This window comes from Zophobas morio, unplaced genomic scaffold, assembly GCF_036711695.1.
Source record: "Zophobas morio isolate AGI-343-1 ecotype UQ-CSIRO unplaced genomic scaffold, CSIRO_AGI_Zmor_V1 ptg000004l, whole genome shotgun sequence".
Taxonomy (NCBI): domain Eukaryota; kingdom Metazoa; phylum Arthropoda; class Insecta; order Coleoptera; family Tenebrionidae; genus Zophobas; species Zophobas morio.
Window position 1 is genome coordinate 13,017,960 of NW_026972109.1, and position 18,325 is coordinate 13,036,284.

The following is an 18,325-nucleotide window of genomic DNA, read 5'->3' on the forward strand; positions in this document are numbered from 1 at the left end:
AACGAGGTTTAACTCGGTTTCGTTCGGGCTTATCTTCCTTAAGGAAGGTAGCAATTAAGGAAACGTCTGTGTTTAATTATATTATTAATTGATTTAATTTGCTACTGCTTTGAAGAGAATCTTTTCAGGAGAGATCGAGGCCGAGAATAATCTTGACGCTGGTCTATTTTTAAAGCGTCAGTGAAAATAACTCGGCGAATTTATTACGAGTATTTATTAAAAATGACTTTTATGAAGAGTGTGCAAACTTTGAACTCCACTATTATTTTAAAGCAGTGGCTAGGGCTTTATTTTATATGAATAATGGAATGGATTTTGCGGTTATCTCCAATTATTATATATCCTGCACTTCGTCTATCTTGAAAATTACTTGTTTAATAAAATCACCAACAGACAGAAACAGGAGACCTATTTTTCGTATGTGGGAGCTACGAAACATCGAGTATAATTTAAATCAACATAACTCCATACAGCAATCCCCTTCACTTTATTATGAAAATACCTTGTAACATAATTCCGTCGAAATTTTTAATAAACCAACCCAAGTCACTCAACGAGACAACTTTTCCTCCGTAGCGTTAATTAGTTATCCAGCACTTTACCATCACAAAATTAATTTCTGGCCGCTTTTGGGCGTTCCGTCTTCGAATTTAAATCACAAGCCGACAACCTTCGAGCGCATCAACATTGATCGAAATAATTATTTTCCTGTGATTGGCACCACTGCCATTCCTATGGTAATGTTCGCTCTCCATCATATGAGAATGCAAATCAGTGGCCCTTGTCGGTTGTAAGCGATGTAACTCATGTAAACGATCTAATTCCATTCGAGTACATAATCAAATCGAACGGCCGATGTTTCGGAACGGACCAGATTTATTGCGGCTTCGCAGATTAATTATGGCAGAGTTTGGCGAATTTTTTTAAGGCCGGGGGCGAAGGTGAGCTTAACTTGGCTCACAACTTGTTTAAAGTTCGACGAAAATTGAGCAAATGGAAAAATTGGGAAGTTTGCCATGTTTACAAGTTGAGTTCAATCCGGGAGTTTAAAAAAGTATGAGGTAATTTTACTTAGGAGATTTATTTTGCATTCAAGAAGTGGTTTGTTTAGGGTTTAACTGTTCTTTGTTTTTTTAGTTCCTGGTTCTTGACCAAATCAAAAGTATGCAAAATAAACTGTAGATAGTATTTTATGCAATAAGCGGAAGTCACAGCAATAAAAAAGTCTGGACCGTCGGCATTGTGATCCGGTTTTTTGAAAGAGGTGGATTGACGAATTGACAAGCTGCACTTTATGGGCGAGGGAAGTTCTGTCGAAGTAATCTTCGACCAATTTTTTAGTTCCTGGTTCTTGACCGCTGACTAAAAGTATGTAGGGGAACTAGGGGCTTGTTGTAACAGGGGTAAGTTGTAACACTAAATTTTTACCCACAATTTAAACTCTTTAACGTCAGGTATTTTACTGAATTTAATTCTTGCACCATAAGACATCATGTCATCACAACCACTGTTCCTTGAGCCAGCGCAGTAAGTGGATGTGTGCACGTGTGTCGATTTGGCCAAGTAATGTAAAATATTGCTTTAGTAAAATTTGGTTTTTCGTATCAGTTATTAATTAATTTAAAACTTTTAGTTTTGCATGTAGCTCAAAAATTACTCAGCTTTGATATTCCTTAGACATTTTGACGCTAAGCCGCATAATTTTGTCGAAATGTAATTAAATGTAGAAAACTGTGCTAAGGGGCATGTTGTAACAATAGCTTTGGGGCAAGTTGTAACATGTTACAACTTATCCCAAATTCACTTCTACAAATCTCGTACCTAGCATACGAAAAGCGAGCCAAAATTTTGACCTATGCCATATATCGCTTTCCAGATATATTAAGAAAAAGGAAGAATAACTCAAATTTTTAATGTTAACTCTTTTTCTAAAAGTTTATTTCAGTTTTACTGAAAAAAAATTGTATATAATGAAGTGTTGTGTTGATTTTTCAAAAATAAAGTCTAAATATGTATCAACATCAGCTTTATTTTTACTGGTACTACCTGTCTCATGGCTGTTACAACTAGCCCCAACCACGGGGCAAGTTGTAACAATGCACTTTTTTTAAGAAAATGCCTGGTGTGAAGTGAGGATGAACAATTTTGACCTTTTGCCTGTTCAGTCCAATAGGAGAATAGTTAGACTACCGATAGATACTTTTATAATGGTCAAACAGCTAATAGATACCAAATTATATTCGTTTTCCTAAAAACTGTTACAACAAGCCCCTCGTTCCCCTATTACGTCCAATAATTTCTGATATTTGTTTTACTGAAATCCATCAACTATCTATCAGAAATCACAGGAACGATTAAATTAGGAATATCGTCAATGTTTTCTCTACAAATAAACCCTTAGACGTTCGGTCTTAGTATCGATCGCACAATGCCAGAACAGTTTAATACATATTATACGGAACTACGTATTCTTAATTTTTTGAAAATTTGAATTAATATCTAGAGAATTTAAATCCATGAATTTAGAAGAAAACATTTGTGTGCGTTGAAACGTGAAAGTTAATCCACAACAAAAGCACCTAAAACATTTCCGTTCACTTTTTCGAGCGCAATAATTTTTCTGCGAGCTTTCCAGCGCGACGTCTTCTCACTAAACACATTAAATCTCCCTGAAAAGAAAAACTGTTTCGAAATCCTTAAAAATATTTGCTCCTCTGCAATCACCAGCCTCTCACCCAATATCAAAAATTCAATTTTGTGCATAAAAGAATTTCGATGCACGTGCTCTCAAGAAATCCGTTTTCCACCCTTGAAAGACGCCGGAATTATCCCTATAGCAGCACACTCACATAAACTTCTCTTGTAAATAATAGAACGGACATAATAGAAGAAATCAATCATTTTTTTTCTTCTCTTATTCTCGAGGAGACGCCGGATTTCATGATCAATTCCCTCCACACACACATACCGAACTCCTGCAACTTTTTCCGCGAAATTATTTATGTTTTCATTTCTCGCCCATTTTGACCCCTTTATGGGGTGCGATCCAAAATGGCCGCCGATGCTAATTCGCGGCATCCGTTGGGGAAGTAGACGCTGTAATGGTTGGGGTGACACATGGGTGCCAAAGGCGAGGGGAGGCGACCCTTGTGATAAAAGGGGAGGGTACTTAATTGGTTTAGTGCTGGCCCTGGGGCTGGAAAGGGCCACCTATCGGATCATAGCCTTTTATTTTTTCGGCTTGATGGTGTGTATGTGGGAATCGGTGATTTAGAATGGGGTTTCAGTGTGAATTGGTTAAGGGTGGATGGACGTGCACGCATGAGTTATTCGTGGATGTTTGTGAAAACAGCTGTGGAAAATGGGAGACGGGATGGGGTTAAGGGATCAGAAGAAAAAAATTCATCGAAAGTTATTTCAACAAAATTCTCTCGCCTCTGAAGCGATTTTTGTTTCCTGATAACGACTATAATTTAAAAAAATCGAGGCAGATTCATAAACCACACGTTTAGGAGTATATTATTCTATAAAATGAAAATAACATTTACTATGCACAAATTTTCAGAAATTGGTGGGTTGATGGGAACAATCAAATAAATTTTGGTTAGCGTTCTACCGTTTACACGATAGCCGTAAAATACTAATAAAACTTGCCAACAAGCAGTCCAGTAGTTTCAGAGTTTACCTATCTAATTAAATCGACACAACCGAGTCATGACAGCCAGACAAACTGAAAAGGGACCTACTTTTTCATGTTCTAAGTGGCGTGAAACGTCCAAAATTAACCCTTCGCCAAATAATAGTAATAATGTAATAGGATCTTCCAGCTTACGCTCGAGAAATAAAAAGCAAAAAGAAATTAGGGTTTTGTCTTGTTGGAAATATTTTATTCTGCTCGTAAATAACACTCCCGTAGCTTTTTTGACTTGAATTTTTCAATTCACCAGTTTTTCATTTTTTTCCATTTACAATTTTTCAATTTTTTTATTTCTTCAAATTCCAGATTATTTTCAAGTTCCAATTTTTTTATTTAAAATTTCTCGAGTTTTCAGTTTTTAATTTCTCAGTTTTTCGTTTCGGTTTTTCATTTTCTTTATTTTGACAATTTTTCGATTTGTCAATGTTGGATTTTACAATTTTTTGTGTTTTAAATTCCAATTTTTTCTTTTTTTTTTGTTTCTTAGGGTTTTTCATTTTCTCAACTTTAACATTTTTCAATTAGATTTTGCGATTTTTCGATTTGAGTTAATACTCAAGTTTTCAGTTTATTATTTTGCAATTTTTCGTTTCGATTTTTATTTTTTTTCCAATTTTTCCATTTTTCGAATTTAAAATTTCTTTTCTTCAATTATTCCGTTCACAATTTTTCAATTTTTTATTATTTTTTGTTTCTTCAAGTTCCAGATTGTTGCAATTTTTCGATTTAAAATTTTTCGAGTTTTCAATTTTTAATTTTTTAATTTTTCAGTTCTCCAATTTTTCATTTCTTCAAACTTTTAATTTGCAATTTTTCGTTTCAGTTTTTCATTTTCTTTATTTTTACAATTTTTTGATTTTTCAATGTTCGGATTTTATAATTTTTTGTTTTTTCAAATTCCAATTTTTCATTCTTCAATTTTTTGATTTGTAATTTTTCAATTTTCCATTATTGCCCGCAGTTTTTTTGACTTGAATTTTTCAATTCTTCGGTTTTTCAATTTTTTTTGCTTCTTCCGGTTTTTCAATGTTTCAACTTTTGAATTTTTCAATTAGATTTCGCGATTTTTCGATTTGAGCTACTCAAGTTTCCAGTTTTTAATTTTGCAGTTTTTCGTTTCGGTTTTTATTTTCTTTATTTTTCCAATTATTCATTTTTCGAATTGAAATTTTTTGTTTTCGCAATTTAAATTTCTTCAGATTTTCGTTTCTTCAATTTTTCTATTTACAATTTATGAATTTTTCATTTTCTTATTTCTTCAATTTGCAGATTATTGCAATTTTTCGATTTAAAATTACTCGAGTTTTCAGTTTTTAATATTTCGATTCTTCAATTTTTCATTTCTTCAAATTTCGAATTTGCAATTTTTTGTTTCGGATTTCATTTTCTTTATTTTGACAATTTTTCGATTTTTCAGTGTTCGGATTTTATAATTTTTTGTTTTTTCAAATTCCAATTTTTTCATTCTTCAATTTTTTGATTTGTAATTTTTCATTGTTTCCCGCAGCTTTTTTGACTTGAGTTTTTCAATTCTTCAGTTTTTCATTTTTTTTTGTTTCTTACGCTTTTCCAATTTTTCAACTTTTGAATTTTTCAGTTAGATTTTGCAATTTTTCGATTTAAGCTACTCAAGTTTCCAGTTTTTAATTTTGCAGTTTTTCGTTTCGGTTTTTATTTTCTTTATTTTTCCAATTATTTGATTTTTCGAATTGAAATTTTTTGTTTTCATAATTTAAATTTTTCAGTTTTTTGTTTCTTCAACTTTTCCATTTACAATTTTTCAATTTTTCATTTTTTTGTTTCTTCAATTTTTAGATTACTGCAATTTTTCGATTTAAAATTTCTCGAGTTTTCAGTTTTTAATATTCAATTTTTCGATTGTTTAATTTTTCAGTTCTTAAAATTTTTAATTTGCAGTTTATCGTTTGGGTTTCTCATTTTCTTTTACAATTTTTCAATCTTCTAATGTTCCGATTTTACACGTTTGTGTTTTTTCAAACTCCAATTTTTTCGTTTCGTCAATTTTTTTGATTTGTACATTTTTTCAGTTTTTCATATTTTTGTTTCTTCAATTTTACGATATGTAACTATTCCAGTTCTCATTTTTACATTTTTACATTTTTCAATGTTCCAATTTATAATTTTTTTGTTTTTCCAAATTTCAATGTTTTCGGTTTTTGGTTTCGTCAATTTTTTTATTTGTAATTTTTCAATTTTTCACTTTTTTTGTTTCTTCAGTTGTACGATATGTAAGTAACTCTTCCAGTTCTCGAACTTTTAAATTTTTCAAATTTTCATGTTTCGACTTGCAATTTCACGTTTTGAATTTTAATATTTCAATGTTTCGGTTTTTCAATGATCTGATTTTATAATTTTTCTTTTTTCAATGTCAAAATTATCAATTTTTGGATTTTCAAATTTTCGATTTGCAAATTTTCGTTTCAGTTTTTCGTTTTCTTTATTTTTACAATTTTTCGATTTTTCGATGTTTCGATTTTATAATTTTTTGTTTTTTCAAATTCCAATTATTTCAAATTTTCATTTTTTTGTTTCTTCGATTTTCCAACTTTTGAATGTTACAGTTTTTAGATTTTGCAATTTTTCCATTTGCAATTTCACGTTTTGATTTTATAATTTTCTTTTTTCAAGGTGAAATTTTTCAATTTTTGGAATTTAAAAAATTTTCGATTTGCAATTTTTTGTTTCAGTTTTTCGTTTTCTTTATTTTTACAATTTTTCCATGTTTCCTTTTCCATGTTCTGATTTTATAATTTTTTGTTTTTTCAAATTCCAATTTTTTCACTTTTTCGTTTCTTTAATTTTTTAATATGTAATTTTTTTATTTTTTATTTTTTTATTTCTTCAGTTCTACAATATGTAACACTTGCAGTTCTCATTTTTCAATTTTTCAATTTTCCAACTTTTGAATGTTTCAGTTTTTAGATTTTGCAATTTTTCGCTTTGCAATTCTTCTGCTTTCAATTTTTCAATGTTTCACTTCTAGATTTTTTAATTTTGCGTTTTTTTTTTCGTTTCTTCAACTTTTCATTTATCAATTTTAGGATTTTTAAGTTTTCTTTTCCTTGGTATTTGATTTTTCAGTTTATCGATCTTTCAATGTTACAGTTTTTCGACTTTACCGATTTTACAATTTTTCGCCATCTGGTTTTTTCTTTTTTCCTATTTTTAAGTTCATTCATTTTTTCGATTTTTAAGTTTTCCCATTTTCAGTTTTTCAGTGTTGCAATTTTTCGATTTTTCAATTTTTTCGATTTTTGAGTTTTTCGTTTTTTAATTTTTCGATTTTCCAGTTTTCCGATTTTTCACTTCCAAATTAAAAAACGAAAAAATTGCAAAACTGTAAAATTAAAAAAGAAAAATCAAAATTGATTATCAAAAATTTGAAAAATTGAATAAATGAAAAATTCAAACTCGAAAGAATAAGATCTGGCTTAGAGAATTAAAATATTCTATAAACTTAAAAATCAAAAAAGTTCAAAATTCAAAAACTCAAAAATCGCGGAATTGAAAATTCATTGTTTGAATGAAAATTTGAAAAATTGAATAAACGAAAAATTATAAAATCGAAAGAAATATTGAACAATAGTGGAAATGAAAAAACGAAAAACTGTGGTATAAAATCCAGAAAATGAAAATTAAAAATTCAGGAAAATAAAAAATAATAATGAATAACTTGAAAAATTGAGAAAACGAAAAATTGAAAAACCGAAAAATGAATAATTGTATTATCGAAAAATTGCAAATGGAGAAAATGATGAAAACAAAAACTGAAAAATTGAGAGTGAGAAATTTAAGAAATGAAAGTAGAAAAAAGAAAAATTTTGGAGATGATATCGTCCTATTGGTGGTGGTAGAGATATTTAGCCAAATTGTGGTTAGCATTTTATCATCTGCAAAATATAATATACATACAAAATTTGGCAATAATAATAGTTTCGGAGATTTTTACAGACGACAAAGAGACAGGAAGACGCAAGCGGGAGATCAGTTTTTCGTACTCTGGAGGTCATGATACGTCGAGAAAACATGAACGTGGCAATTCACCCGATGGATTCGATTATTATACTTCCTTAGCTTACATTCTGGACGAAAAAATGAAGTGAAGTAAATTATCAAAATCCATGATGTACACACAAAATACTCCTGAAATGGATACAAGGTTACAAATTATTATTATTATTATATAATATTATTATTATTTTTATTAGGACCCACCACTGACCCGGAAATGACCGGCATTCAGGCAAGACTTCTACCAGTACGGGTACTAAAACCAAGTTATTATTATTATTTGTTAGATAAAACTGGCATAATGTAGACTGTTGACCTCATAACGTAACTAAATTATCACTTTACATGCGCATTTTGCGTCACTTCCAACCTCTGAGCAACCCTTATTTTTTTCCTATTATTTACATCACGGGAATAAGAATCCACAATTTCAAGTTCACTAACAGAAATAAACACTTTTTTAAACATATTGGATTGTAGATGACACAAAAACCAGCCCCGCCAAACCTCCCTAAATCTCTCTTTTTACCAACAATACCCCCGAATTGGTCATCCATCACACGTTTCCAGATTTTGCGAAATTAAATTTATTGTTCCCATCTCCGAAAAGTCTCGATTGCGTCGTTCGATCATCCGCCGTGATCGTCGAACAAAGGCGGCCCCACCAACCCAAAAACCAAGAATCAAACCATCCCTTAATCAACCCTCTATCAAAATAAATTCTTTGTCACAAAATTTACAAAAATATCCACCGTTCGCACTTCCCTCATCAACGTCCGTGCGTCCAGCGTCAGCCTAGTCCGACCCTATGAGCTGGAAACGCGTCCTGAAGGACTCCTTCGAGTGGTCTTTTCTCCCAAATCGCTTCCCACAATGCGTACAGGGAAAAGGATAAATCCGCTGTGTATCCAATTCGGCGTTCCTTGTGAGGGTTTTATCGCGTCCTTATCACCACAGGGAATGGAGGCTCGAGAAAACAAAAATCATATTAAGGCGGGTTTTTAGTGTAGAATAGAAAACAAAGAGCCATCTTGTTTGACGCTGCAGCCGGAAGAACACAAAAGTGCAAGTTTTCCGAGGAGAAGATGATAATAATAATAATAAAATAAATTTTAATCAAATCGTCTTTATTAAAATAAACTCTCTATCACAAAATATACAAAAATATACACTATTCACATCACAGTCGTCCTTCAGAACCCATACATGGGCGGCACGTAGGGGTACGTCGCCCATGCGTCCAGCGGCAGCATCACCGGCACAGCGTACACCCCTCTGGGCTGGAAGTGCGTCCTGGAATGCTTCTTCAGGTGGTCCTTCCTGCCGAAGCGCTTCCCGCAGTGGGCGCAAGGAAACGGACGAAGTCCGCTGTGTATCCTTTTGTGTCGGGTCAGTTCCTCGTTCCTCGTGAAGGTTTTGCCGCAGTCCTTCTCGTCGCACTTGAAGGGACGCTCGCCTAAACAAAAAATTCCTATTAAGTCGGCTTTTAGCAGGATCAACGGACTAACCTGTGTGTATCCTGATATGTCCTTTCAGCTGGCCGTTATTCGAGAAGCCCACGTCGCAGTGCGGACATTTGTATTTTTTGGGGCGCTGCTTGCGGGAGTTGAGGATTTTCACCTGGTGCTCTTGGTTGAGCACGCGAGCGTACTCCTCGAGGGCGTAGCCGCTGGCGAGCGTCTCCAGGAGAGAAGGGTCGGGGAACGGGGGGAGGAAGTAGCTGGGGTCCACGGGGCGGAAGCCGGGCTTCTCTGGAGGGAGGGGCGTGGATGGGCGGGCGGAGTCTGGTTGGTAGCTGTCCCATGGTCTAGAAGCAACAACTTCTGTTAATTTTTGGATAGGCAATGTAAAATATATTTAAAGCAAATAACCAATGGGAAAAATGGCCTCTCAGCAAGAATAACAAGCTTCAACTTCTAGTGTTTGTTTATACATCGGAAAATTGTCACGTATAAATTTTTTTGATTTGAATGAGTTTGTCGTCTCAAAGCAGAGGACTAAAATTATTAATTAAGAAAAAAGAAACGGGCAAGTTATACTGTGTTAATTTTTTTGTGCACATTTGTCCGTTTAGATAAGAAACTTAAAGCGAGTTCATACACTACAAGTATAGGAGTAATTATTGTATAACATTTAAATCATTTTAAAATAGAATTCTATGAAATGACGTAATCAAATTGTTGGTGAGGATGATTAACAAAATTTTGGTTGGCGTTTTAACATCTACATGACATTTCTAATACATATACAAAATTTGACCGCAATCGGTCTAGTAGTTTTGGAGATTAACTGTCTAATAAAAATCGAAATAGACGCCAGACAGACTAGGGGTAATAAAGAGTCAAGAAAACATAAAAATAGCCATTCGTCCGATTGACTAAGAAGCTTAGCTTCAGGAAGTAAACATTATGTTGGCAACACTACCGCATTCCTTGTTTAGTTTGAGAGTACCGTCAAATAACTGACAAATAAACTGTCAAATAATAATGTGTAATCCCAACATCATTAGTTTAAAAATAAATTTAATAAACTATGTAAGAGATCATACAGGGTGAGTCACTAAGCGCGCGGTCCTCAATAGCTTATTAATTATTAAAGACAAAAAAAAATCAAAAACCAAAACTGTACGGTTGTTTGAGGAGTATACTCTAAAATTATCTTTATACATAGTGTTCGGTTTTAAAGGCACTTTGCTTTTTTAAATGACACATTCCACATATTTTTACATACTTTTATTAGCCTCTCCCAAGGCTTAATCAGCACAATTTATTTTTGAAATTCATATTCGTCGTTGTCATGTTATTCCAAATTTCTTGAAATTTTTGGACAATGGAAAAGTTCACACAAAATATCCCAACAGGGTTATTTTAAAATCTGTGTTATAATATGCTGTAGAGGCATAAATTAAGGTAGGCGCTTTGTTGTCAGATTTTAATATACAAGGTGTTTATAAAAAATTCTAAACCTTCACAATTTTCAGATATCGATATTTCAGTTTTTTCAAATAGAACACACTCTAATCTACTACTGCATATTACTCATTTTTTTCCTCAATCTTCAAATACGGTGTGTCTCTTAAAACAGTAAAAAAATCATACTATCAACTTTAAACATGGAAAATACTTTTTCCATTTGAAAATATTTCTTTTTTTCTTGTTGAGATTTTTGGATGTTTACAATTTACACTTGTTTTTTTAATTTTTTTTTTGTTTTTGATTTTTCAATTTCTCCATTTTAAAATTGCAGTTGTTTGCTTCTCGATTTTTTATATTTGTTTTTTTTTTCAGTATTTCAATTTTTGCGATTTTTGGATTATTCCTGTTAGCCATTTTTTATTTAACAAATTTTCTTTTTTCAATCATATGTATTTATTTATGTTTTCATTTTATAAATGTTTGTTTTTTATTCGATTTTTTGATTTTTCAATTTCCCATTTTAAATTTTTTCGTTTTCTCAATTTTACAATTTTCAATTTTCCATTTTTCCGATTGTTTAATTTTTTAATTTTCTCGTTTTTTCAATTGTACAATTTTTCAATTTTAGATTTTGTATTTCCGATTTTTATGTCTCGAATATTCCTATTTTTGTTTTCAGTTTTAAAATTTTTCAAATTTATAACTTTTTAACAATATTTCTCTCTCCAGTTGAGATTTTTGGATTGCATTTTACAAATTTTTGTTTTCTTTATTTTTTTTGTTTTTGATTTTTCACTTTCTCTATGTTTCAACTTGTAGATTTTTCAATTTTGGAATGTTTTAATTTGATTTCTCACTTATCCAAAATTTCTTTGTTCAATTTTTTATTTTTCAATTTATCGGATTTTTAATTTTTGAGTTCAAGGTTTCGATTTTTCAGTTTTTAGAATTCCCTTTCTTGCGATTTTCATTTTTCGATTTGTGATTTTTAGATTTTTAAATTTTTCCGATTTTTGAATTATCCTTGTTTCCCATTTTCCAATTTTACAATTTTTCGATTTTATAATTTTTATCGATGTTACAAATTTTGGATCTTTCGGTTTAAAAAATTTTCAGATTTACAACTTTTCTGTTTGACAATATTTCTTTTTTCTTATTGAGATTTTTGGATGTTTACATTTTACAACACTTGTTTTTTTATTTTTTCGATTTTGTTTTTGATTTTTCAATTTCTCTATTTTAAAATTTTTATTTTTTTCTAGTTTAAAATTCTTTAACTTGATTTCTCAGTTATCCAAATTTTCTTTTTTGATCTTTAATTTTTCAAATTTTCAGTTTTTTGATTTACCGGTTTTTGAATTTTTCGAATTCAATTTTTAGATTATCAATTTTCTGATTTTTCAATTTTGCAATTGTTTGTTTCTCGATGTTTATGTTTATATTTTTCAGTATTTCAATTTTTCGATTTAACAAATTTTCTTTTTTCAATTATGTATATATATGTATTTTGCAAGGTTTTCACTATACAAATTTTCGTTTTTTTTTTTCGAAATTTTTTCTTTTTTAATTTTCCAATTTAAAATTTTTAGGTTTCTCAATTTTACAATTTTTTAATAAGATGCTCAGCAATCCTATTTTTCAATTTTCCAATTTTTTGTTTCTTCAAATTTTAAATTTCTCGGCTTTTCATTGGTACAATTTTTCAAGTTTAAATTCTAAAATTTTTTTTCTTTTTTTTGTTTTTGATTTTTCACGTTCCCTATTTTTAAATTTTTACATTTTTCAATTTTAGAATATTTTAATTTGATTTCTCAATTATCCGAAATTTCAATGTTCGATTTTTTTTTTCAAATTTTCGACTTTCAATTTTTACAATTTTCAATTTTGCGATTTTCGTTTCGCGATTTGTAATTTTTAGTTTTTTCAATTTTTCCGATTTATCCTTGTTTACCAATTTTCAGATTTTTCATTTTAATTTTGCAACTGTTGGATTTTCCAATTTTACAATTTTTCAATTTTACAATTTTTGCCAATATATTACAAATTTTGAGTTTTTTCCTTTAATTTTGCAATTAAAATTTTTCGATTTTACAATTTTCGATTTTACAATTTTTCGATTTTACAATCTGACAATTTTACAATTTTGCTTTTAGAATAGAATAGAACAGAATAAAATAGTTTATTGGTCATCCAACTGAGACTTTTTAATGTTTCTATTCTCCAAATTTCCGTTTTTTTCTTTTTCTAATTTTTTTTCAATTTTTCAACTTATCGTTTTATGTAATTTTCAACTTCGATTTTTGGTTTTTAGTTTTTCAAATTGTCCAAGTTTTCATAGGTAATCTTAATTTTTTATTTTTTATTTTTTATTTTTTCAATAAAATGAACAAAATTATTTAAACTGGAATTTTGAAAAATTATAAACTAGGAAATTTTGCATTATTTTCTCTGATGCTTATATCAGATGTACAAATAAAAAAATTAAAAATCAAGCAGCGGTCGAAATCGAAAAAAAAAATCTAAAAATTGAAAATTTGAAACTCAAAATCAGTTTGAAGCTGACGCCAAGGTCGTCATGGGTACGGAAATTTACGTATATTGCGTAAAAAAAAGAGAACAAAAAATAGAATAAGATGCAGTAATAAAATATAGGGTACTCTGCATTAGAGGAGTTTTATTAAAAAAAATTAAGTTGTGTGTTACGCCTTAATAACGGATCACTCTGTATAGTTAAAAATAATTTTAAAGTAGGTATAGTTTTTTTTTTCAAGAAATCATTTAATAAACCTACATATTCTGTAAGCTAAAGATTAGGTGACAGTTTTGCAGATAAATAAAAGGATAATTATAAGTAAAAAAAGTATTAAGTGAGTTAAAAATAATTTTTATAATCTAATGGAGAAATAATTCTAGCACTGAATAAGAAAATATACCAAAACGTTAGACAAAATATTGAGATGAGAAAAGGTAAATAAAAATAAAAAACAGACCGAGAGAGCAATAAAAACGCGATCAAACACAACCAAAGATTTTTGAAAATTTGTCTTTGATAGAATTTTTGTCTTGTCAGATTATCATCGATCTGAAAGTTTGCGACGATCAAAGACAAACTTTCAAAAATCCATAGCTGCCTTACAGAGGGAATAGATGAAAATTTAACCTTACTGAGGACAATTATTGTCGTATTAATTATTATCAGGCACAAACTAGGAACATTTATTTTCAAATAAATATTAGAAGACAAAAGTTTCCAGTCAATCTTTTCAAAGAATTTCAAAAAAACTAAATGAGGCTTTTTAATTTTTTCAAAATAAAAATATTAAATATATCGATTTATTTAACATTTTCGTGATTTTTTTGGTAGGAGTAGATATATTCATTTTTACAAGTACAATGTATAACCTAATTTTTGTGTTTTCGGAAAGAGTAGATTAGGCTTTTTTAAGATAATCCATAAAATCTATTACAATTTTAGGTCTTAAATCATGTTACTAAAGTTGAGTCAGTAAATTCCCCGACGCACACTACAATAAAAATTTATCAGTTTTTTTCTTATGTTATTATCAACATTCACTGAAAGAATCACTAAATCCAAGTTTATTAATAGGTGCTTGTAATCCCTGACTTAGTACCAGAATTTCATAAATGTTTGTTTTGTAGTTATTTTGTGTGAAAACTGTGAATATAAGACATATTTAAACTCCAAATACTCTGAAATTAACTTCTCTTTTTGCCTCATATATGAATCGTATTTCTAAGATTACAAATCTCTTTATCATACTTCGTCAAACTAAAGATTACAAAAAGGTCAAATTGTTAAAAAACCGCAAAATAAGGCACACGAAATGAAGAAAACTATTAAAACTCGCCGAAGCAAATTCCATCACATCATCATCGACACTACCTGAAGATCTTGTGGCACTTGGTGCTGGTGTCTCCGTTCGAAGGGCACATTTCGGCACTTAAGGGCACTTGAGTCACAATTGCAAACTAAACAAAATTTAAATGTACAAGGGTATATAAAGTTAAAGGGGCAGTCCTCATCCCCAGCAAGTGGGGGTACGAGGATCCGCAACAATAACTTGTAACCCCCGGCTTTGTTATTGAATGAAATGTATAGTTTGGACGACTTTCGACCGTATTGGGGTGGTATTGTTGCAGGGGCGACTCGATGGGATTTATGTTGAAAGGTAAGTGCTACCATTTTGCACGGTTGTCTCGTTAATCCGACCCATTTGTGGTGGGATTTCGTTGTAATTTCGTCGCAGGTAATCACGGATGACAACTCCATACACACCCTTTTCTTCGTAAATCTACTCGTTTTAATTTCATTCGGAACAGTCGAAGTGCTTACGGGTTTGTGACATTTTTTGATCGATTGGAAATAAATTTCGGTGGAATACGTTGACGGATTTTAGAATTGTGAACGTTTGAAGGGTTGCGCCGATTCATCACAATTAGTCGGGAGGTTTGTCAAAACAAGGAGGAACTGCCACGGGATGTGTCGGTAGGTGTTGGAAAGGTGGGGTTTTAAGGCGAAGATTAAGGGGGAAAACGTGATTCGGAAAATGTAAAGCGTTATAACAGGAAACCAAATGATATTAGAACAAAAATATGGTTTTATTTTGACTAGACTAGAAGATAATTTTAAATCCATTTACTGCAGACTTATTTAAAACGTACTACAATAATCCAACCACAACTGATTTTCGTTTTGTTTGGCACAGAAATATCCATTTCCGTTTGTAGTTTGATTCTTAATATTTTTCGATTTTCATAAAAGTAACTGTTAGCAATATTTTCAAATTTTATTCGACTTCGGTATTCCCACTTGCACTGAAAATGGAATCCTCGACACTTTCGGAAAGTGGTTTGCCGTCTTTATCGATTTATCCAGTAAACCTTCAGGCGTTACTTTTCGAACTTAAATAACTTTACAGAACTTCGAAACAAAACTTATAAAATATGAACATAATCGACACTTTCTTGTTCATTTTAAAGAGTTTTTTAGCTCAGATGAGGAAACGTAATAGGTCGCTTTAACGATATCTAATTCCACGTTTACTTGGGATTGAACTTTATATGTCCTTATCAAAATCCATCTGTTCATCCCGTCTAAAAAAATGTGACGTCATCTCAAATATTATATAACAGACTATATTTTTCAAAACTGTATGAATTAAAGTTGCAATATTATTTTAAAATTCTAAAAAAATTGGTCGAAAGTTATTTCCAACTTCCTTTGCCCTTGAAGTAGGTATAATCCAACTAACCCAGCTTCTTTCAAAAATTATACAAAATTTTTGCGATTTTTGTTTTTTGGTAACCTCTATAAAGTCACAATCAGTGACGTAAATAACACTCCCGCGAGTTTCAGTTCTTCGTTTCTTCAATTTTTCCATTTGAAATTTTTCAATTTTTTGTTTCTTCTTGGAGTTTTCATTATTAAATTATTCAGTTTTTCAATTTTTCATTTATTCAATTTTTCGATTTTTTTTTTCATTTTTTCAATTTTTTATTTCTTCAATTTTTCGATTAGCAATTTTTCATTTCGGTATTTATTTTCTTAATTTTTTCTATTTTTCAGTTTTTCAATGCCCTGATTTTGTAATTTTTCTGTTTTTACTGTGAGATTTTTCAGTTTTTGGATTTTTCAAGTTTTCAATTCTCCAACTTATAAATTTTTGTTTTATTGTGTTTTCAGATTCTCGATTTTTCAATTTATCATTTCTTCAATTTTTCGATCTGAAGTTTTTCAGTTTTTGAGTTCCTCTGTTGCTTCAATTTTACGATATGTAACTTTTCGTTTCGGTTTTATTTTCTTCATTTTTTCAATTTTTCGGTTTTTTAATGTCCTTTTTTTATGATTTTCCTTTTATCAATGGGAAATTTTTCAATTTTTCGATTAAACTTTTAGATTTTTTAGGTTATTGTTTTTTCAGATTCTCGATTTTTCAATTTTTGTTTCTTAAGTTTTTCGATTTGAAATTTTTCAATTGTTCAGTTCTTTTGTTTCTTTAATTTTACGATATGTAACTCTCCGAATTTTCATTTTTAAATTCTTCATTTTTTCAATATGCAATTTTTCGTTTCGGCTTTTATTTTCATAATTTTTTCAATTTTTCGGTTTTACAATGTTCTTTTGTTATAATTTTTCTTTTTACAATGTGAAATTTTTCAATTTTTGGATTTTTCAATTTTTCGTTTCTTCAATTTTTCAGTTCTCTTGTTTCTTCAATTTTACGATGTGCAATTGTTCGAGTTTTTATTTTTAAATTCTTCAATTTTTCTATTTTCAGTTTTTCATTTTTCAATTATCGTTTCGATTTTTATATTCTTATTTTTTCAATTTTTCGGCTTTTCGATGTCCTTATTATATAATTCTTCTTTTTTCAGTGGGAAGTTCTAATGTTTCAATTGTTCGATTCTGCAACTTTTAGATTTTTTAATTGATCGGTTTTTCAGATTCTCGATTTTTCAACTTTTCGGTTTAAAATTTTTCAACTTTTCAGTTCTTTTGTGTATTCAATTTAACGATGTGTTTTCATTTTTAAATTCTTCGTTTTTAATTTTCCATTTCCTCAATTTTTCGATTTACAGCTTTTCGTTTCGGTTTATGTTTCCTTATTTTTTTCAATTTTGCGGTTTTTCAAAGTTCCGATTTTTCTTCAATTTTTCAATTTAAAATTTTTCAATTTTTCAGTTCTTTTGTTTCTTCAATTTTACGTATATATATGTAACGCTTCGTGTTTTTCATTTTGAAATTCTCCATTTCTTCAATTTTTCATTTCTTCAATTTTTCGTTTTGCAATTTTTCGTTTCTGTTTTACTTTCTTCATCTTTTCGAATGTTCGATTCTTCAACTTCGGGATTTTTTAATTTTTCGTTTCTTCAATTTTTCGATTTGAAATTTTCGTTTCGGTTTCGGTTTTTGTTTCTCCATTTTTTTCAGTTTCTCAGTTTTTCAAGGTCCTGATTTTAATCTTTTTGTTTCAATGTGAAATTTTTCAATTTTTGATTTTTCAGTTTTTCGATTCTTCAACTTTTAGATTTTTTAATTTATCGTTTCTTCAATTTTTCGATTTGAATTTTTTCAGTTTTTCAGTTCTTTTGTTTCTTCAATTTTACGAGGTGTAACCCTTCGAGTTTTCATTTTTAAATTCTTCGTTTTTTCAATTTTTCATTTCCTCAATTTTTCGATTTACAATTTTTCGTTTCGGTTTATGTTTAGTTAATTTTTTCAATTTTTCGGTTTTTCAATGTTCCGATTTTATATATATTTTTTTTCATTGGGAAATTTTTCAATTTTCGTTTCTTCAATTTTTCGATTTGAAAATTTTCAATTTTTTAGTTCTTTCGTTTCTTCAAGTTTAAGATGTGTAACTCTTCGAGTTTCCATTTTTAATTTCCTCATTTTTTCAAATTTTCAATTATTTCTTCAATTTTTCGATTTGCAATTTTTCGTTTCGGTTTCACTTTCTTCATTTTTTCAATTTTTCTGTTTTTAATGTTCTTTTTTTTATAATTTTCCTTTTGTCAATGTGAAATTTTTCAATTTTTCGATTAAACTTTTAGATTTTTTAGTTTATTATTTCATCGGATCCTCGATTTTTCAATTTTGTTTCTTCAGTTTTTCGATTTGAAATTTTTCAATTGTCATTTCTTTTGTTTCTTTAATTTT

The 18,325-nt window shown here is 29.9% G+C and overlaps 1 protein-coding gene across 1 annotated transcript; it reads right to left on the minus strand.

The window, feature by feature from the left end:
- Window positions 1–8,916: 8,916 nt before the first annotated feature.
- Window positions 8,917–14,935, minus strand: LOC135136025 (Krueppel-like factor 13). The gene is made up of 4 exons (XM_064065148.1): window positions 14,708–14,935; window positions 14,549–14,634; window positions 9,238–9,536; window positions 8,917–9,185 (listed from the first exon to the last, which is right to left on the minus strand). Exons 1-4 carry the CDS (start codon window positions 14,933–14,935, stop codon window positions 8,923–8,925), a joined length of 876 nt encoding a protein of 291 aa, XP_063921218.1. The 3' UTR covers window positions 8,917–8,922.
- Window positions 14,936–18,325: the final 3,390 nt, after the last annotated feature.

Coding starts and splice junctions, on each gene's coding strand:
- LOC135136025 (XM_064065148.1), bottom strand. CDS start 14,935: ATGGAGTTGTCATCCGTGATTACCTGCGACGAAATTACAACGAAATCC. Junction 14,635..14,707: donor AGTTATTGTTGCGGATCCTC/GTACCCCCACTT, acceptor AATTTTGTTTAG/TTTGCAATTGTGACTCAAGT. Junction 9,537..14,548: donor AAGTGCCACAAGATCTTCAG/GTAGTGTCGATG, acceptor TGTTGCTTCTAG/ACCATGGGACAGCTACCAAC.